Source organism: Corapipo altera, unplaced genomic scaffold (genome assembly GCF_003945725.1).
Source record: "Corapipo altera isolate COAL_440 unplaced genomic scaffold, ASM394572v1 61305, whole genome shotgun sequence".
In the NCBI taxonomy this organism is placed as follows: Eukaryota; Metazoa; Chordata; class Aves; order Passeriformes; family Pipridae; genus Corapipo; species Corapipo altera.
The window spans coordinates 1947426-1968896 of record NW_020884909.1 but is presented as its reverse complement, the minus strand read 5'-3'; the positions used below and the strand labels follow the sequence as shown (position 1 = coordinate 1968896).

The 21471-nt window shown below is 39.6% G+C and overlaps 1 protein-coding gene across 6 annotated transcripts in view; it reads right to left on the bottom strand.

Moving 5' to 3' along the window:
- Positions 1–3541: 3541 nt before the first annotated feature.
- The window catches only part of HOOK3 (hook microtubule tethering protein 3), an 81536-nt gene continuing 63606 nt past the window's right edge, over positions 3542–21471 (bottom strand). For 3 of the 6 annotated variants that reach the window (XM_027652971.1, XM_027652975.1, XM_027652976.1), the window contains 8 exons: positions 20650–20727; positions 19891–19925; positions 19013–19095; positions 17595–17695; positions 16290–16394; positions 16114–16185; positions 14516–14652; positions 3542–6425 (listed from right to left, as the gene is read on the bottom strand). In XM_027652971.1, coding sequence (XP_027508772.1) covers positions 6410–6425; positions 14516–14652; positions 16114–16185; positions 16290–16394; positions 17595–17695; positions 19013–19095; positions 19891–19925; positions 20650–20727 — 627 coding nt within the window. In that variant the 3' untranslated portion in view covers positions 3542–6409. Of the gene's footprint in view, positions 6426–11290; positions 14653–16113; positions 16186–16289; positions 16395–17594; positions 17696–19012; positions 19096–19890; positions 19926–20649; positions 20728–21471 lie in introns of those variants that run through there. The other 3 variants (XM_027652972.1, XM_027652973.1, XM_027652974.1) reach the window with 3 other exon arrangements.

Genomic DNA, 21471 nt, shown 5'->3' with positions numbered 1-21471 from the left:
AAATTCCCCCTGAGTTCAGTGAAATACTGTTGAATGCCTTTGCATTTCTCCGTGGTCAAAGGGTTGAGCTTTGAGCAGGTGGTACCAGCCCAGGCCCCGTTGTCAGTTTTCAGTGATGGTCTCTGAGCTCTCAGACCTGTGGGTTGATGAGTTCAGAGGCATCCTGCTCCAAGAGAGGTGCTGGCACAGCCGCTGTGGCCCGGAGGAGTTCAAAGGGCCTCGTTTGGGATCGCTGTTCATAGGGTTGCAAAATGCTTGGCTTTAGTCATCCATCAGTTTCCATCCTGGCCTCAGTCCAGGTCAATAATTTTCCTCAAAAGTCCAGTAACAATAGTATTGTTTCACTCTGCTGTGATTCAGACAAAAATGAGTTTCCCAGGCTATTAGCTAGAAAACAGCTAGAAAACAGTTTGTTAGGCAGCAGAAATTCCTGGGAACAGGCAGTGTTACTGACGAGCCAAGGGGAGCCTGACTGCCCGTGGGTGGGATGTGCAGCACCACGGGCGGGTCCCGAGCTGCTCACAGGGGGTGTGCTGGGCTCGGAGTTGTGCCCGTGCGCTGAGTGGGCAGAGGCACCCCCAGGGCACCCCCCAGCTGGGGGTGGGACACCAGAGCTGCACTGTCAGCAGAGCCCGTGCCAGCCTTCATTCCAGTGCAGCCTCTGGCTGGTAAGGACTGCCAAAGAGCCTTCTCTGGGGCAGGCAGAAGGGCATATAGTCATTCCAATAGAATCATAGAATCATAGAATACATTGGGTTGGAAAAGACCTCCAAGATCATCAAGTCCAACCCCTGATCCAACTCCAATTACTATATCATGGCACTAAGGGCCACGTCCAATCTCTTTTTAAAAACCTCTAGGGATGGTGAATCCACCACCTCTCTGGGTAGGCCGTTCCAATGCCTGATAACCCTCTCTGTAAAGAATTTCTTCTCCACAGAGCTGTGCAGTACATGGCTCTACAATGCCAGTTATACAAGACCTCCCGCACATGCAGCAGTGACACATCTTTCTACAGAATCATAACAGTTGAAGGGATTGGAACAAGGGTGTTGAAGGTGGGAACAAGTCTGAAAAGCTGTTTGGAATATCACTATGGTCCGTTTTTGTGTCTTGTGATCTGTTAAAATCGGAGATCTGGTGGGGTTTTTTTTCTGTTTGGGTCAAAGCCAAAGAAAGACATCACATGTGTGATAAATAGTGAAAAATGCATTTTAGCTTGCATCCACCTCACGTTTTACTTGGGGTTGTGGTGACTATCTTCATCAGTTTCCTGGGACTCTGAGAGGGTGGGGGGGCTGGTTGTGTTCAGGGAAGCTGGGAGGTTCCATTCTCTGCCCTTAGCTCAGGGTGGGTTCGAAAGACCTCCCTTCTCAGCACAGAGCTGTGCTCCCTGTTAGCTTGTGGACAGCGTAGCTTGGCACAGAAACCAAACATCCAGATGTGTGCACACCTGCAGGTGAGACATGTGTCTGTTGTGAAGGAGTAAAGGCAATTCTGTGCCACCAGTCAGAAGGCCCGGGAGGCAGAGAGGTGCCACTGGCTCCTGGGGCTCTCAAAAGACCTAAACCAGGAAAGCACTGGGTACCTTCAGTATGTGAAGAGTTTTCCAGTTACATCAACTGAATCTTTTCCCTGACATAGCTGACCTTCACTTCTGGTCTGCCTGCTTTGCCAAAAGGACACTTTGCTGTTTTGAGGCTGTTGTTTCATTTCAGCTCCTAAGGAACAGGAGCGAAGTACAGATGCCCAACACTGGTGGAACCCCCCTGTGCGGTGCTGTGTCCTGTGCTGGAGGCAGAGTGACCATGCCCTCCCTCCTTGGTAGCCCTGCAGTCCTTGCAGCCAGTCTTGTGCAGCCCTTCCTCCGAGCGTGCTGCTGGCTCCTGCCTTCCAAACACAGCGGGTACAAACGTGCTGGCCTCTGCACAAAGATTTATTTGCAGGTACTTACACGTCCAGCACAGGTGTTCAAAAGTTATTCGTGGATAAAAATGGAAAAGGAGAACGGTAGGGGGGAACCATGCGGCTTCTGTTGTGTGCATCCACCACACAACCTTTAACACAGCAGTGGCCTTTGCCTCCTGCAGTATCCAACACAACACAAGGATAAGCACACTTAGGCTGTGGTGGTAAAAGCAGGGCCCTGCAGCTCTGGGGTGTGTAGGAGAGGTACCATTTGGAAGATGACCTGCACTGCTGCATCCTCCCTGCTGGGCCAGCAACAGTGGAGGGGTAGGGTGAAGGTGAGTGAGCCTCAGTTTCCCCCTATACCATGTGAAAAATAAGGGAGGCAGCGCTGGCCTTGTGGGAGTTGATGGGGAGGGAAGGCCAGAACAAGGGATGCTGATGTGGGTCTTGGCACACGGGGCGGGGGGGGGGGGAAGCTGGGAAGGGAAAAAAGTGTATAGGAAAAGTTAGGAGAAGTTGACAGTGTGGGAAACAACAGGACAGGCAGAGGGAATGGTGGTCAGAGGAAGGAGACACTACAGTCATGCCCAAGATGAAGAAGAGTGACTGGGGTGGGACTGAGGAGGGCAGAGGACCAGAGTGAATCCCTGGCAGGCAGAAGTGAGGCTGTGGCAGCTTCCTGCTTCTACCATCCCTGTGGCCAAGGAGAAGCTGGCCACCAGTCCTGGGGCTCTCCTGCCCTTCCCAGCCAGCAAATACATCACTGGGCCCACCCTGAGCCTCTGCTCTCCTGTTACTGCTACAGCCACGTGCAGCCCAGGGCTGTGCTGCCACCAGGGCACCCTCATGCTTCTGCTCTCCTCTTCCTTCGACAGAGCAGCCCCTGAAAGGCTCTGTCAGGGCCTTTGCACAGCTTTCTCCACCCCAGCACCACAACACTCGTGGGCTCAGTATCTCTTGGTGGCTGTTGCCTTTTCTTTCACAAAGATCAATGTTTGCCTGTGTCTGAGACCACCACCTCCTCCTCCCCCAGATGCCAGAGCTGCTCATCAGTGCAGAAAGGAAGGACAGTTGCTTCTGTCCACATGAGCAGTGTCTTTCCCCCACCACCACCTTTAGCTACGTCTGTTGTGAAGCTTCCACTGGCGTGGGACAATTGTCTATTTTGGTCACTTAGCTTTGGCCCTTTGAGAGGCAAACTACGTCGTGCACCTCAGCAGCCAGGCGGGATGCTTCCCAGCAAAAGTCAGGAGGTTTGTTGTTTCTGAGGCTGCTGCCCACCTTCCCCTCACCTTCCCCTGCAGAGCCCCAGGAAATGCATTTCCATGATGCCACTTCTCTGTGTAAGACTCAGACAAGCTGACACCAAAGCTGCCCAGGTAGAGCTGTGCTTTGTAAAAAAGTTCTGATTTTTTTCCCCAGCTGTTCTGTAGTACCTGCTTCTAAGTGCATCGAGGGCAAGGTTTGTTTTATCCATGTTATTCCCACTCCACTGAGGTCCCTGTTAACCACCAGCTGGCGTCATCTCACACAGCAGAACAGCACTTCACACTCAAACCAGTAACTTCTAACACAAACTGTGCACTGGTCTCAGTTTACAACCAAGTACCAAATAAAGGACAAATTAGCATTTACATTTTATATAAGCGTTTATTTACAACTTGTTTAACAACTGTACACTCTTCTATCACCTTTGAAGCATTAGTGTATTTGACTGGGAAAAAATATTAAACCTTTTGATTCCAATTATCATTACTGAGTATTTTTTTTGTCTATATACAGGTATGTATATTAATACTGCTACCATGACAATCTGGTAGTTACACAATTTGTTGATGAACTCAAATGGGAAATTAATGTTTTGACACTCTACGAATCCATTTTTTTACAGAAAATATATCACTGGCAACTTCACAAACAGTTACTTTGATAATTGGTCAACATTTAATTCAGGACTGTCAAACAAGCCGCTATTAAGAAGGTAAGAGAGTTTTCTATGCAGCACAAATGAAGTTAGTAATCAGAGACATGCTGGAGATCACCTCTGAGTTGAGAGCTTGCAACCACTTCATGACAGAGATGCCAGGCTAATCTAATTAAAGTAGCCAGCTCCTTGCTGAAAGTTACTGGCTTCACCTGACATCTCTCTGTTGCATTAGTAAACTCAAACAACTTTTGTCAAGCTAAACACACTTACATACAAATGTCATCAAGGCTCAAGAACAACTGATATTTAGTCTCTAATCTGCACAGACCACTTGGAGAAATGAGGAACTGCTCGGCTTCACACTGGGACACCTGTGCAGGCGGGTGCACAAAAAAAAGCATCCCCTCCCACCCAGCACAGAGCCCTGATTTCAGGGATCCTGCACCCAGCCTGGCTTGGGGCAGGGTGTGGTCCCAGCCGGAGCAGCACTTGCAAATGAAAAACATACCATGCCTTTAACACCCAACTAAAAGAAGTTTTACTAGTAATGCTTGCCCTGACACATAACAAGGGATCAATGGCTAGGACTTGGAAAGACACAAATCTGCTGACTCAGTCTGATGAAATGCTGCTGCCTCTGCTGTAGGAATAGCTGACTCGTTATCACCAAACCCCAGATCCTGGCTGCAGGTCACGTCAGACTTCACTGTCCCTGGCCCTGGTGGACCAGGAAAGACATATCCCCATCTGAAGTCTTTACGGACAGCTGCCAGCCAGAGCACCTGGTAGCCACAGGCTCACCTGTCAGGTATGGCATTCAGAAGGGAAAACACCACACAGTTCTCACTGGGATCTTAATGCTTATCCTTCGCTGTCCTGCCTGGTCTGCTTGGAGCCCATTCCTACCTGCCCTTCCCTTTGCCTTTCCCACTGACCACAGCCCCTCTGGGGGGGCACACAGTCTGTCCTTCCTCCACATCATCCTGCACGAGCCCACTGACTCTGTGGGATCAGGATCCCTGAGGACTGAGCACAGGCAGGTGTCTCGGCACACAAGGTGTGGCTCTGTCCAGAGCCCTGTTTGACAGGCCAGGGATGAGGCAGGCACTGAGTTTGTGACCAGAAGGGACTGCAGAGATGAGTGGACACAACACTTCTTCAGCCTGGAAAACAGGGCTGGTGGTTCTGCTACCGCCTAAATAAGCAAAACCATTCCTGGAGGCAGCAGAGTACATATAGTGCTTGTGTTTCTGCAGATTAAGATCCAGGTGAACAAGAATGGGGTTTCCCTAGAACTGGACTTAACATTCTCAGCATTCAGACTCTTTTCAGATTTTCCAGCAAGTCCTACGGCTTGAAAGCCCCTTTCCCTGTTTGTTATGTACTAACTTCTATACAATAAACCTCTTAACTTACAACACTACAGCACTCCCTCGTCTTCTGAATCTTGCCAGTACTGGATGTCCAATACAAAACAAAGATACAGCAGTACAAATGTGCAGATCTTTAAGAATATTAAATAAGCAGCTTTTTAAATTAATATAGGCAGTACAAAGCATTTTGAGTTACACTGTCTACATATGGCAAATCTTATAGCTAAACTTCATAATACAAAGAAAAGCCAAGCTAGTGCAATTGGAAATTAAATAGCTAAGACTGTGATAGGAGAAAAAAAAAAAAAGGAAAGGAAAAAAACCCAGTACAGGTGAAAGACAAACGACCCAAATTATAAACTGGCAAGGACAGTCTGCATAATATGAAAGTGTAGATGACTTTCATACTTATCTCCATTCATGTTCTTTCCTCAGATTGTTTTAACAATTGTACACAGATTGGAAAAAAAAAAAAAGTTTCTGATATAAACGAACAATACAGCTCAATGTAGAGAGAAAAATACAACAGCCACAAACTACTGTGTATATACATATTAAGGAAGCAGGCAGTGCCTGTGAACAAAATACCACCCGGTAGTTTGACTGGCTCGGAGATTATCAGATGAAACTTGCTTGGTTTTCTAAGGAAGATGGGATCGCCAAGCAGCAACTCATTAGTCATTTCTCCTGGTAAAACACCTCCTTCGCTTTACTTTATTTATTTAAAGACTCAAAGTGGATCCTTTAAGGGTGCAGGTGCTTTGAAATTTTAACAGTAACCAAAAGGCCTTTTTAGGAACTCATTAAGACTAGATTTTTATAGTTCAGCATATGAAAATGTTGCAGGAAGTCTGTGTGTTAATACTGTTAATCAGAATTAAATAAAGTGGACAGGCGGAAATAAGATGGAGAGCTGACAGTGCTCTGTCAGTTTGCAGAATGCCTCCTGTTGAGTTGTGAATACTGGATTTCCTCTCTTCTAGCCTCATAGGAGACCTTTTGTGAAGAGAAAGAGTAAATGGAAGCGGGAAATGGGAAAGCCACTCCCCAGGATGGTAAGCTTCTCTGCAAGTAGATCCCCCTTTGAAATCGGATGGCCATGAGTCTTAAGTGTAGAACTGGTTAAGTTTTGGTTATGCAGTCTGGACAGAAAAGCAAGTCATGCACTGAACAGTCCCTGTTATAATAATGCTGCAGGTCATGCAACCACATCACTGCAAATAAAAGAATAAAGAAGAAAGTTAAAAAGCAGATAACATATTACTGTTGAAAAAAAAAAACACAACAGAGAATAGAACAGGTATTTTTCAGAGCAGTTTAGTAAGGCCGTCTTAAGAGTGGTGCAAATTCATGGGAAAACATTTTTGCCAGAGCAACTCTTCAAATTATCAGGAAGGTTACAGGCCAATAACTGGAAAAAGCAACAAAACAGCCTTGAGCAATATCTAAATTTAGCTGTAATTCAGACAAATTTAAACGCTTCTGAGTAAAGTCCTTCAGGGCACCATTCTCAGCTACTGCAGCTATGGAAACTAGGTTTACACAGCAATGAGAAAGTCTCAGGCATTCCTGCTGTCTGTGAGTACAACAGTTAAAGAACCAAAGCAATATAAAGTGAAAGGTGCCTGTCCAACACTGCATGTGGTTACAGACAATCAGGGTCACAATGACTGTCTGAGTCTTCCAGCTCTGAGCACCACTGAAGACTTCAGGCATTTATGTTTCAGAGCTCATCCGGTGCATGAGGCTACAACTCAGCATCACTGCTGTGCTGCACTGGCAAGTTCTGTTTACTGCAGGCAAATACAGGTTTGAATTGCAAGAAAATATGTACTCTTGTTAAAGTAAAGCTGAGTAGGAGCCACTGAGCAGTCCAAAGAGCACATCACAATGCTGCAGAAGTGAATCTAAGTTCAGAAGAGAACTGGAGAGGCTGACATATTTCTCCATCCTTACTGATGCACCCTCTTTCTTGGGCATTGTGACCAGAATGGAGTGCTTTACTGACACAGCCACGGTGCTTTCAGCTTCCCCAGGGCACAGATGTCCCTACACAGCATTGGCACAGCACTAAATGGGCATTTGGGTCTTTGCATTGCAAAGAGCAAACTGGCTTCACCAGACTGAAGTCAGAGCCCGTTTCTCTCCTCAGTTCCTTCTCCCTTGTATTGCACTGGTCATAAATGATTCTAAGAATGCTTCTTGTGATGGGAAAGTCCAGGTTAAATAGAGAAGAAAGAATATTTATGACAAAGCTGCTACAAGTCCTGCAGCTTGTGTATCCCTCTTTTTTCCCTTCTCATTCATCCACCCAGAATACTAACTATAGAAGAAAAACAAACAGAAACACAGAAACATGTATCGAATGGAATAAAAAAATTAACACATTCAAAGCAGACCTTGAGGGTGTATTTTGAGCAATCAGTCTGTTAAGCTTGCTTGGCACTGCTTGGGTGCATAAAGTTACAGAGTTCAGGATTAATAATATGAAGATCACTGTAGTTGTTCTATAAAAAATTATAAGTTCAAGCTACGTAAGCAGGTACCTATTCTATTGTGCATAAATGAATATAATCTACTCCTTTAGTCTCACCTGGCTATTATTTAGTTCAGACTTACTATTTAGTAGCACTTCAAGTGTCCTGTTGCACACAGGAAGTGACACTGGAGGTTTCTCTTTGAGTAAATAGTACTTTTGAGAGGTCTTGTAAACTCAGGACACTGTATTATCTTTCAAGGATAACAATGATCTTTCAAGTCATCTGTCAGTGCCCTTTCCTGACTAAAAATTCTAATCTCATTCTAAAAAAAAAGTTGGCTGTCAACTTCTTTCTCTCTATTTTAAAGCAACCTGTTGAGGCAGCAACACTTCAGAAGACAAGAGAGATGCAAGATGTGAGGGTAAATCCACTGAGCATAACCTGTCACTGCATCTCCAGTATCTTCAGAAAGAGAGAGTTTATACAGCAGATGATGTGTGTCTATGGAGGAATGACAGAGAGAATAGAAAGCAGACTATAAATTTTTAAAATTGTGGCTTTATAATGTAATCCTTATAACTGTTCCCAAACTTTACCTATACTTCTAAATAAAAGCTTTAAAATCTCTCTCAAAACCACTGATGGCTCCAGGAAATCAGTTTACTCTCTGGCTTACTAACCTTTGGTGACTGAAAATAATAATCTCTTGCTTTACAAAATTTCAAATTACATAATTGATGTTATATTCAAATCCAAATAAAAAAATCTGATGGTCTCATTACAAATATTTTATAGTCCCATAAATATTACACCATTTGGTATTTTTCTCTTAAAATCCTGCTCATTTTCATGATCAGTCTAACAACACGAGCAGGGCAACAGAACAACTGGCCTTTAAGGCAGGCATAATCATTGGGGATTCAAGTTCCTTTTGGATAACAAACTGTTGTTTACCTGGGGAAACCCTTGGTTTTGCAGTGTTTCTGGTTTGTGCCATGCTATGGTAGGTTAACAGTTCCTCAAAGTGTTGGCAAATGACTGCTTTTGTAACGACTTCTGAAATACGCTATTCTAACTTCAGCCCTTTGCATTGGGACCTCTCCAATGCAAAACAATGAATAAAGTCACCACCAGAAAGGAGAGGCTTCCCAGTTGTCCTAGATTTCCCTCTACTAACAATTTTTGTATGGATCAGTCTCTGAGATCCAAGTCAGCAGAACAGGAGCAGGAAATTTTTATCCGACAAGTGGAATCTGCTTCCAGTCTGGAACTGGCACACAGTGCAAAGGGGATGGAAGGATATTTAATTTTCCAAATGACTTTACACACAGAGCAAACAGCAGCAGAGGAAATTCCTGATTTGCCACCAGAGCCAACTAATACAGAGATATATTTCAAGACAGTCCTTCACTACCTTGGCAAGGCCCAAAGGTGAAGGTTACAGTCTGGGCCTCAGTGAAGTTGACACCAACACCATCCCCCAGCAACTAATAGATGAGGACTTCAGCTGTAGCAGTTAGGATGAGTTCCTACTGATCCACTGACTATAATCTGACACCAGGAAAATCTGTCTGGAAAACTGGCTTGGCTATATCGCTGCCCCTCAATCAACACTCATTCATTACCTAATTCAATGAGCTGATACATTTTAAAAATGAACTTTATGTCCCAATATTTTAATGAATCAACAAAAATAAAGTCAAGATAAAACAGAGGACAAAGCTAAGTCCTCAACAATTCCAAATGGTACAGTGGAGCTGGCAGCAGAGTCAGAATTTCCAGGGTTTCACTGTACCAGATGCAAGAAGTCTGAGGTTGCTCTGGCTGGCAATGACAGTTTCTGCCCTGATTAAGTAATCAGTTAAAATTAATCAATTAAAATTAAATAATCAGTTAAAATTAAAAATTAGGAAAAAAAAAAAAGAGAAAAACCTAGACCAAAAAGCAAAGTTTCTTTCTCATTACTTTTAAAATTAACACCGAAATGCAAAATGGTGAAAGACACACTGCTCTTCCCATTTTTGTACTGAACAGTTGCTTGCATCTGTTTCCTCCCTTTTCAAACTGAAAAAAATCACACCTTATTTTCAGTAATAGCCTGCAGGGTCACTGACAAGCTTCTGCTACTTTTCCAGACTTCCAGAGGGAAGAAAGATCACAGGAGCAAGGCAATGCACATCATTCATGCCAAGATATGTTTTTGATTCCTTAAAAGCGACAAACTGGAGGCATGGCTGGGATCCTACCTAGAGTCTCACGGCTGCTCCAAAAAAAAACCCAAAAACCCATGACTTGAAAGTATATTCTGACATAGTAAACTTTTTTAGGTATTTATTTATGCAATAACAGTTGAGGAAAACACCTGCAAAATTTGCTAAAATTGGTTTGGAGATATTGAAGCTATTCACACAATATTAATGCAAAACACAGAGTCCACATTCTACCTAAAACACATGTGCAAAAACCCATAAGAAGTCAGTACTGCATAGCTGACTTTGAGTGCAAAAATACCTCCCTCATCAATCCTTGCAAGAAGTCAAAATGTTGGTCAAGAACAAAAAAAAAAAATCCCTGTACAATACGTAAAATTCAGATCCTGTTTTGCTTCATAACAAAAAGAAAGGTTAGCCACATTCAGGACAGTCTTCCTCCAAATCACTAACAGGAAGGAAATCAAATGGTGACACCAAAATGTTTTCCAACTACCAAATCTACAAAAAAATGTCAACACATTAGGACAATTAAACCCCTAAAAATCATCCATGAAAGGATGATTACATGTTTTTAAGTGTATAGTCTAATATACTAGAGAACTGAGGAAAAGCAAGAGCTACCTGCATATGCCAAAATACCAAGGACTTTAAAATTGCCAAATCCTTTTAAATTTTCTTGACAGCTTGCACATACCACTTACTATTTAAGGTCATCATAAAGCAGTAATAGGAATATTCACTGTTAATTCTTTCATACACAATGAATATAAAATTGCCAGTGCCCCCTGCAGAACAGAAAGCCACAGAAAACTTGCAGAAGCATTACTGCTAACTCGTGTGACACTGGAACAGGACAAGACTAGCATTTGCTTATTTTCAAAGACAGAATGAAAGGCATCCTGTAGCCACTACATATTTATTTCATTTTGCAATGTGTAAAAGCTGTGTGCTCCAGACATTTGTTTTTCTTTGCACTGTGGGTGGAACACACAACCTTTAAATTAAGATTACTTCAGTTTTCCTAGCACTTAGAAAATACGTGTCATGATCCAAGTGGCTATGTGTTGCTATCAAGAAAAGGAACTTGAGTACTTTTTTTCTGTAATGCCTGATCAGATACGCTAACAACTTAACTCCCCACAGAAGTATACAAACTGGACTGCACAGACATTCTTTAAGGCCAGAAACTAAGCTTCAGCTCTGAACAATGAAAATATTCATCCATTTATCTGTTTAACTTTTATTGGCATTAACTAACATCTGTCAGAAAGATTATTCTGGGCAGACCCTCAGCACAGTGCTCAGCAAAGTCCTCTCATGAACTCCTCAGCTGTTTCATCACTGCCCTAGAGAACCTTTTCTCTTCAAGCTCAGTTGTAGGTTTGGTTTTTTTCTGTAGTGTATCAGGACAGGATATAGCATTGCTTTATCAATTACCACTACAAGTTTGATGTAAACAGTCTTTATTGCCTCAGGAAAAAAGTATCCCTAAAAGCTTCCTAGAACTATCCAATGTAATGAGAGAATTCTGTTTTATATTTTGGGTTTATTGCTTATATTCTTTTATTACTGAAGATAAGACAAATAAAGAACATTCACTGGTGGCTCACCTATATATGTGTTTATTCCCTGGAGTTACACTCTGAGCTTCTTCTATTTCTTAATACCACACTACTTCCAAAGCTACATAACAAGCAAGGAAAATAATGAAGTTTGAACCCTTCAAATAAAGAAGCTGTTCTTGTGAAAGAGGAGGTTTAATGATTTTACCACTTGCATTCATCCACACCCAAAGATTAACAATGGATGTATGCAGCAAGTAACAGAATTAAAATGCTAAAGAATAAGGAATTAAATTCCTTAATGCAGAACAAATAACTTACTGGAACTGGACAGCAATCAAGTATATTTCTGTAAGAGTGCAGTACATTTTTAGGTTTTTATAGTCAACAAAAATTCTGGGAAATACCAGAATTTCTGCAGGTTTCTAAATTCTCAAAAGACATAATGATTGTTCACTTGCCCAACAATCACTGTGGGCAATAGAAAAGTTTAGATTCAATATTAGTCTTGTTTTGCTCTTCGATGCTACATAATGATGCCATATATGCTTGAAGGGAACTACAGAAAACACTTCAGTGTCTTATCTTGAGGAAAAAGGAAAGACAGAATCACAAAGCAGAAGAGAAAAGCCAAAAACCACCAAGAAGCAAAAGAAGCCATGAGAGATTGGAAAGTAAAAGCAAAAGACAAGGCCTCTAACCAGCATTTGTCATCTCCTAACTAATCATCCAAACTTTGGAGGCAAAATGGTAAAACAAGTGTTAACAAAATAAAAGCAACTAGTTGTATTCTAGTTTGCAGACTGTGTCCTAGTTATTTTAGACCTGTGCCTGATTAACAGCAATAGGGAATTAAATTTTGACACAAAATTAAGAGATAAAGCTTCCCGTTAAGGTCACATTCCTTTCTTTCACAAATAGCCTTTGGCAGTTTAGTAACAGAAAAAGCCAGACAGATTAAAATAAAAAGGAAGCTTTAGGTATTCTTAGGTTCTTTCTCTGATATAAAATGCTGTAATCTCAAACAAGAACATCAACTGATCTTACTTGCTCCTGTTCACACACAGCATGCGGCAAACAGTTCTTCAAGTTACTAGAATACATTTCACAACGAGATCAATGAAAGATGTCCCACACAAACTGTAGTCATCTTGCCAGATAACACACACAGCATTCTGTATCTCAGTAAGAGACAGCAAAAACGAGTATCACCTCACTGAGCTACAGAAATTGTCCTCAACTTCCTTCACATTGTTACCTTCCTGCACACAAGAAACTTTGCAATGTCTTACCTAATCCTTGCAACCACAGCCCAGACCTGTCACACTCTGAATAAGTAAAGAGAACTTTCAGGAAACCGTCTTTTTCCAAATGTGAGGAGTAAAGCTACATTTAATCAATAGAATTCAGTATCTGTTTTCGGGGGGTGGGGTGGGGTGGATAACCAGAACTGAAAATTATTTTCAGACACATACTGAATGTATTTCTTAGCCTAGACTAAAACAGATCATGTACTTGAGAATAAAACAGTAGTACCTAAAAATGTCATTCATCTGTTTATTACCCTTTAATCTAGGTGTACTTGTTTTAATTATCCTTTGCTCATTCTACCCAACTTGTGAATTAACATAGACATTCAGATGATTAATAAATGCTACTATGTATTTTCTCTAAAGGGATTTATAACAAAATGTCTTCACTTGGGAGGGCACTAAAATAAGGTAAAAGAATAAATTTATAAACCAACTGCATGTGCATCAGGGTCCAAACAGTCTCTAAATGAAAACTATTTAAAATAAATTCAACAGGATATATGTATATGGAAGTTTCAACCAATATTCAGGTTCTCTGTGTCCAAAAATTCTTCAACAAAAGTGATAGGGAATGCAGAGAATTAGTCAGGAGAAAAAGCACAACTTGGTAAGGAACAGAACCTAAATAGGAGGAACCTCCATCCACCCCACTGATGAACACGAAGGTACTACAACAATTAAGGAGCTACATACTCAAAAGGCAGTACAACAAATCAGCCAGTTTCCAACAAAATCAGCAACAAACTCACCTGAAGGCACTGGTACCATTAGTAAGGCAACTGATACAATTATCCCCAGAATCAATATATTAAAAGCAAGTATTTTAGTAGGGGATGACAACTGGAATACATTAACAATATTAATTGGGGCCTTGATCCATTATGTGTTGCTCATCCATAATTATAAAATTTAAAACAAATGTCCTTTTTAAATGGATGATGCAGTAGCGTACTAGAGCATTCTAAATATTTCTCCACTTTTTTAGAATATGTATTTAAGTGTACACTTGACCAAGAAGAGTGGAACAAACCATTTGAAAATATTCATCTCTACAAGCAAAAGAGGTAACACCAGTTGATAAAGAAAAACCTGAAAAAAATCATCCTGCTTCCCTATCAAATGGCAAGAATAAGAATAAACTTTGCATGTAGGAGATTTAAAAAAAAAAAAAAATCATTCTTTTTTGCATTGGTAAGTTTTGTAGCAGGAAATATATTTCACAATAACATTATATTCTAATTTTGCATTTCTGTAATGAGATTTCAGCATTTTTCTGAAGCAACAGGTTAGCACATGAAATAAAAAGCCTAATTCCCTTTGAACAAGAACAGTCTTATATAAAGCATAGCAACCCTTATGGCACAAAAGTACCAACTGTGACAAGAAATTTACATTGTTACATGGTCCACATGAGGCTTTTCATAAGAGACCAGGCTTCATACAAATAAGACTGTTATTATACAGCACTCCTCTAGATGGTTTTAAAATTTTGGCACATTCAAAAAATGCAGAGAGAGAGAGAGAGAGAGAGAGAAATGGACTTCAAAAATATAAGCAAAGGGCATTACAGAACAATGAGAAACCATAATAAAACCCTTTCCTGAACTGTAAAATAATAGCAGTAACAAGGGAGAAAGAGAAAGGATGCTGGTTTATTTTCCTTGAATGTTGTCACTTGCAACAGAAGTGGCCTGGATCACAGGGCAGTTTTCTTTCTAAGGGCAAGGCTTCTCTACCTTGCTGTTGCTGGCTGAACATGACCAGGGTAAGATCTCCTTGTGCTCGTGGCTTGCCTTTGTCTAGCCAGGAAGGACTGTCCTGAGCCTGTACTAGCCAGTCTATCTTCTGCTGCTTTTTTGTGCAGAGTCATCCCCTATGGACAAAGAGAAACTTCTCAGTGAATACCAACACATAACACTGAACAACTTTAATCATTTGCATTTTGTTTATTATCTCCTTCTTCACCAACCTTGACCACCTTGAATTCCATACACAAAGTACCACATTGTCAAGGATAAAGGTAACATATTCTCCCCTAACACTTAGTGTGCAGTTCTTCCCCCTCCTCACCCCAATCACTGTCCAAGTTCAGAGCAATTGTCTAAGATCTCAAGATATGGTTCTCCACATAAACTCACAGTAACCTTTCTTTTCAAAAGGGCTCCCCTCTATCCCCAGCTTCTTTAGCATGCTGAGCTAGAAAAGTACTTTTCCTCTGAAAATAGTTTAGGTATCATGGTCCCCTTTGAAAATACCAGCTCACAGGAGCTGGTCAGGAGCACATCTTGAGAGACAGTATGTTTTCATGAGGCATAAATGCAAGTAGGAAAGCTGTGATAGCTTGTGCAGTTGTGTATAAAAGCAGAGGCTAGTTAAAGGTTTGACACAGACAAAGCTATCAGAGATCATCTCAGTGTTCATGACAGGTCACTGAACCGCAGGTCTTAGCTCAGGCTTGTCTCCTGCTTGTCAGTGGGACTAAGGTTATAAAACTGGTCAAGGACACTAGTCACCTGAACATGCCTTCAAGTATGTAAACAATTCAAGCACTCTGCTTTTGGGCTTGCCATTCATGGACGTAACAAAGATGCAGAACAGCAAGAAGGAAACTCTTCCGAGGGAATACAGAGAGGAGGAATTTGAATTTTATGGTGGAGCAGAACAAAACACAGAAGTTAAACAGGTCAAGGAGTCTTTCTATATGAAAAACAGTTTCAATGCAACAAGTACGCCAAAGGGAAGTCTTGAAAACATTTGATGAAGGTGATGACTCTCCCAGCATACAGGCCTAGCAAAAGCTGTATGGCTGCACAGGTCACCTCTTCTATTCAAATTTACTGTTTGAATAATTTAGGTGAAGGTCTTGCTGCTGTCCTCAGCATCTGTATGTGGCTAAACTTGCTCTGAAGTTAAAGGGGTCATTTTTCAGAGCACTTACTGCATCAAGTAAGCTGAGCTGCTTTGACAGTGCCCCTTCATTAAAAACAGGGAAGAACCAAAGAAGAAAGTAAATTTGAGCACTGTAATTTTGTGTAATTGAAGGTCTGGGATTACAGAACACTGATCTGAGCCATTTCTGATTTTAAAACTTGAAAATTACAAGCATGTTGGCTTGTAATTTACCCCAAGGTTATCACAGGAACATATTCTTATACAGTGATAGCTTAAAATTACTAAAAAGTATTTGTTTCCGTGTTTGTGTGTTGGAAAATGCCTTCCAACCAAAATTACTGTCAGTGAATGAATACTGTTATAAACAAGCCATAAACAACTAATATTAACATCTTCTTTCCTCTTTTCTTTTTTTCAAATAAAAAGTTTGGGAGATTCTTACCATATTGTACCAGGCACTAACGATAAATTTTTCCTCCATTTCTCTTTGACTTTTTGTTTTCTCATATTCTTTCTACAAAACATAAAAAAAGCATAGATTTAAAACCAAGGTATAATAAAAGTGTTAGTCTCTAACTAAAAAACAATGATCATGTGTCACAAAACAAGGATTACTACCTCCAGAGAATGAAACATTCTGTCCCGCTCCTGCAACTGATTTTTCAGTGCCTGAATCTCAGGAGCAGCACCCTGGTTCTGTTTAGGATCTAATGTGCGGATGACCTGTAAAAGAAAACCAGTTTGTCTTTCATTAAATCCTGAAAAAGCAATCTTGTTAAGGATTAAGGACCTTTTAAGTCAGGCTAAGAAACAAAAAAAGTGACTTAAAACACATCTACTTCTCTCATTAACCATGATGCATTTAGAGCATCTGAGGAATTTCCTCATGGAAAGAGTTGTTAAACATTGGAACAGACTGCCCAGGGAGGTGGTGGAGTCACCATCCCTGGAAGTGTTCAAGAAACAACTGGATGTGGCACTTGGTGCCACGGTCTAGTTGACAAGGTGGTGATGAGTCAAAGGATGGACTCTATGATCTTGGAGGTCTTTTCCAACCTTAATGATTCTATGATTCTATAAAAGCATGCTATTTTTCTAAGAAAATACATGTTAGACCTGAATGCACCTTGTATGGTGGAAGAGTATAATGACTCTACTGATCTTCACAAAAAAACCCCACCAGAAACCGACAATAACAACAATAAGAAATGGGAAAAAAAAATAATTTCTTTTTTTGACAAAAAGATTACAAAAAGTTAAAATTGAAAAAAATTATTTGTTTAGATTTCCTGAAGACTTTTGAAACATCTCACAAGAAGTCATTCAGGAAACTACACAGACGTAAAGGAAGACACAATTAAATTTTGCTAAATGCAGATTCCAATGTAATGACATGTATCCAATGCAAATCATACTACACCACGGTCAGATGAACAAAGACATTGATATGCTTTTGAGAAACTCAAATAAAATATCAAAGTATAGTGAGAGAAGGAATGTGACTACCTTCAAGAACACAATATTGTAATTTCAAAGCTGGTAGTGTACCCACACCCTCAATATCCTACTTAAATATTAGTCACCTTCTCGACAGAAGCGTACATTAGACAATAAAGGCAAAGGGAGTGCTGAACATCATCAGTGGAATGTAACAGCTATGAAAAGGTGGTACAGTTAAAAAGATCACTTTACTTGGAAAAATATCAATAAAAGAGTCACAAAAATGGGGTAAAATCTTCTGCAGAATTAATCCATATCAGGTACCGTAACAATAAGAAGATACAAAGAACTCAGTGGACCTTCCTTCTCTTTTACTTGTTAGTAGTGTGTATACAGATAACTCCTTTATCTTTATTCCCACAGAGTGTACACGGAATGCAGTGTGTCAGAGCGGGATCATTAACATGAAACACATCAACTTACACTTTTGGCCTTTTCCAAATACTTTTTGTATCGTTCTTCCATTTGTTTCATTTCCTCCTCCTTCTTCCGTAAAGCTTCTTGTAGTTCTTCAATTTTAAGTGCTTTATGTCAGGAGAGGGACACATTGGAAAATATCATCATTATATTATGCATATTTTAATGTTTTACAACAGACATTTAAGACACAGCTAAAACATATTTCAGTTAAGAGAAGCTGACATAAGGAACCTGATTTAGCAGATATCACAATTATTGAACAGCTCAGAAACACACTACAAATGTGTAGTCCCATATAATCTCATAAGACAGCTTTTTTTACACAAATTTTGCTTTTTGAAATTATGAAAAATAAAGAGAAATGGAATAATCAATAAATCACTTTACTGAACACACTTAGAAAACTAGTTCACTAACGACTTACAGCTTCTATAATATCTTGGCATGTAATACAGACAAATATGATTTTTCCTATTTTGTAAGAGGAATAATTCTTACCAGGCACAACTCTTGCTTAAATCTGCTAAACTGTAACACTGGACACAGTTTATTAGAAACATGACATGAATATACTAAATATAATTTTCCCCTCACATTTTCTTAAGCAGCAATGGAGACCAGTAGGACAATTTCATTGCACAGCTTTTTCCTGCATTGGTGTAAGAGTATGTCGAGCCACTATTACTTTTACATCTTTATACAACTTTTCAGATCTCAGAAAACTGTATTTTTTTCTGTTTTTTTTTCCACCACCTGGTTATGAATGAAATCATTTTACCGCAAATCAGAAAAACTGCCATCGGTTACAATCTTTTACCTTGTTCTATTATAAATAGTCCTGGGAAAAAAAACCAAACTACCTCCTTCATTACTTCTCTGGAAAACATGTAGCAGTAAGGTTCTAAAATCCAGCTAGACTCTGGATGCTGGATATCATCTGAGTAATATTATATATATATATATCTCAACAAATTTTTGAAAACACACTGAAGGAATATATATTGAAAGTAAAAATAACCTCCTGATGGTAGAAAGGATCTTCTAAATTAGGGTCTTATGAGACATGACAGTTCTGAACATCTGAAGTTCAGTGGCAGTTATGACAGTGACCTGATATTTCTATGACCATTGTCACTGGGGGTCAGGACTAGATGATCTCTAAGGTCCATTCCAATCCCTTAACGTCCTGTGATTCTATGATTTCTTACTACTGTGGTCTTTAAAATTTTATCCCATGCATGTCAAGTGTCAGAACCATCTTTTTGGTCACCACAGTTTTCAGAGAAATTAACAACATATATGTCACTTCCACTAAAAACGTACATTTTGCTTACCTGACACCTCCTTTAGGTATTAAAATTAAAGACCTTGCACGTGAAATACTTTACAAAGAAAAGAAATGGACTGCACAGGTAACTCACAACTGTTATTGCATCTTGGTTCCAAATCTTCAATAATAGCTCGTTTTTTCTGTAGCTCATTGTTGGCTTCATGGAGCTTCTCACTGTTACAAACCACAAAAGCACATATTGTTTTCCCAGTATTATTACTGTGCTTGAATGACCATTAAGCAGTACAGAAAATCCTCAGAGAGTGATACATTTCTGAGAGCATGATTGATTTTTTTGCTGTAGGGCATGAGGACAAGTGACAATGTGACTGTGAAAATATTTGTTAAGTAAGATGAAAAACATCATGGTGTATGGAGAACTGCAACAGCAAACAGTTTCTTTAAGTTAGAACTTAAGAGTTAGTTGTACAGTGAGTGCCTAAAATGAATACTGATAATGGAGATTACACTGAGAAAGAATGGCTAAACCCAAAGGCAACAGAAACTTTCTTCTGCAAGCCAGTCAAAAAGCAAACATCTCTTTGCATTTTAGGCAAGTAAAAGATGTGCAAAAATAGTGCAACAAAATGACAGGACTCCCTGAAGTATTACCTTTCGTGCCATAATACATACTAAAGAGTAAACAAATTAATTTTGTTTATATATAAAATGCTTTCCTTAGAACAAAATTACTTAGTCCTTCAGAGCAAAGATTTACACAATGTTAAGTAAAGTTTTCTAACCAACACAAAATGATGGTTTTTTCCATCGCTCTTATTGCTTTCACAATGGTTTTCTATGAAATAAAAACAGAATCTGAACAGCAGATTCCCAAACATTCCCATGTTATCTAATTTCTCTCATCTGTATATTTTCCAGATCCAGGATTAATGACTGTCTGCCTTCCTTATCATACGGAAAACACACCATTTCAAACTGCAAACAAAAGAGGTAAACAGAAATACTTACAGATGTTCTTCAAGTTTCTTTTTCAGAAGAATTGACTAAAACAGAAAGTTAAACATTTTATTTTAATATATTGTGAAGCTTTAGCATAACTTTAAAATTATTTTAAAACATGTAATTTTGACATTCTAATCAAAATACAACTTTTTTACTTCAGTTTTAGATCACAACTTTAAAGGACCCTCTGTGGTAGCAAACTTTGTCTCCACAACTGTGTGACTTCAGCAAAATTAGAATGCTTTAGAACTTTACTAATATTTCCCCAGGAACTGGATCAGTAAAAGCAAGATCCATAAATGACAAAATTCTATTTCAGTTGTTTTAATTTGTTCAGTTCTTTTGTAATCAGACTTGGTAAATTAACCTGAAATTGAAAAGTGCAGCAAAATTTGCAAGAAGAGCTGTCCTACCAACATTGCACTGCAATTTGCATGAAGACATGTAGCAAATTAGTTGAAGTAAATTCCCATCCCCATAGAAACCAGAAGGAGTAAGTATTTCTGACTGAAGTATAGCAGAAATTCTACGTTTTTTCTGTTTCTTAACTTTACTGATTACAGACACATAAAAATTACCATACAACTTACAGTGTTCCACTTTCTGGTTAAATCACATTTAGATAAGCTCTTTAAATAAAAGCTTTGAGGAAAATTTTAAATTTTAAACTCACTTCATACATGGTGAGTATCTTTCCAAAAAAATAAACCCAATAAATGTCTATGAACTGAAAGTAGTGTTAAGTAAATAGAAAGCCATACTCACAATAGCCTTGAGCAGAAGCCCATGCCAAGAAACAGAGATGACATTAGTATAAAGCAAAACAGCAGCCAACAGAAGAAACTATTTAGAAAGTCATGAACAGAAAAAGTTAAAGCTATGTACTTTTTCACGCATGCGCAATTTTTTCCTCTGTTCTTATGAGCAATTTCATCCTGTAGCATTTTCTAAAACACATCACTAAACCCAAAAAATGTAAAAATAATAAGGAAGCACATTTATAAATCATTGTGTTTAAACACAGAATTTCAAAAGAGAGCAACTGCTATTTTTGAAAGTCATTTTAAAATAAAAATCATACAACTAACAAAGCAAAGGGAAACAAGCAGTCTGTTGGGCTACAATAAAAATTAAGGGATGCATGTGTGTTTTTGTGGTGTGATGCTGAATTGTGTTACTGTCACACTGATCGAACACAAAACAATGTAGAACATTTAAATCTGAAAATTTCATTTTGGTTTGTATCCAGTACTAATCATGCCCGAGGTTTAGCACGTGACTGATGGTCCAGATCACCATCAAGTTATTAGATAAAATCATCAACAAAATTACTTCATTGTTTTTTCTCCAATGCTCTTTCAACAAAGGTTCAGATACCTTGCTAATAGAAATATTGCTTTTTAGCTTGGCTATACTTCAAAATACTGTCTTTGATCACATTCCTGGGGGGTGTTTTTACATTATTTCAAATGAGATTTTCTTATTGCCACTATAAGCAAGGTGGAGAGCTGTAAAAACGAGCCAGCAAGACTCTATTGATTTCACAGTCAGAAATCTGTAGCAGTTAAGGACTTGCATGTTTTGACC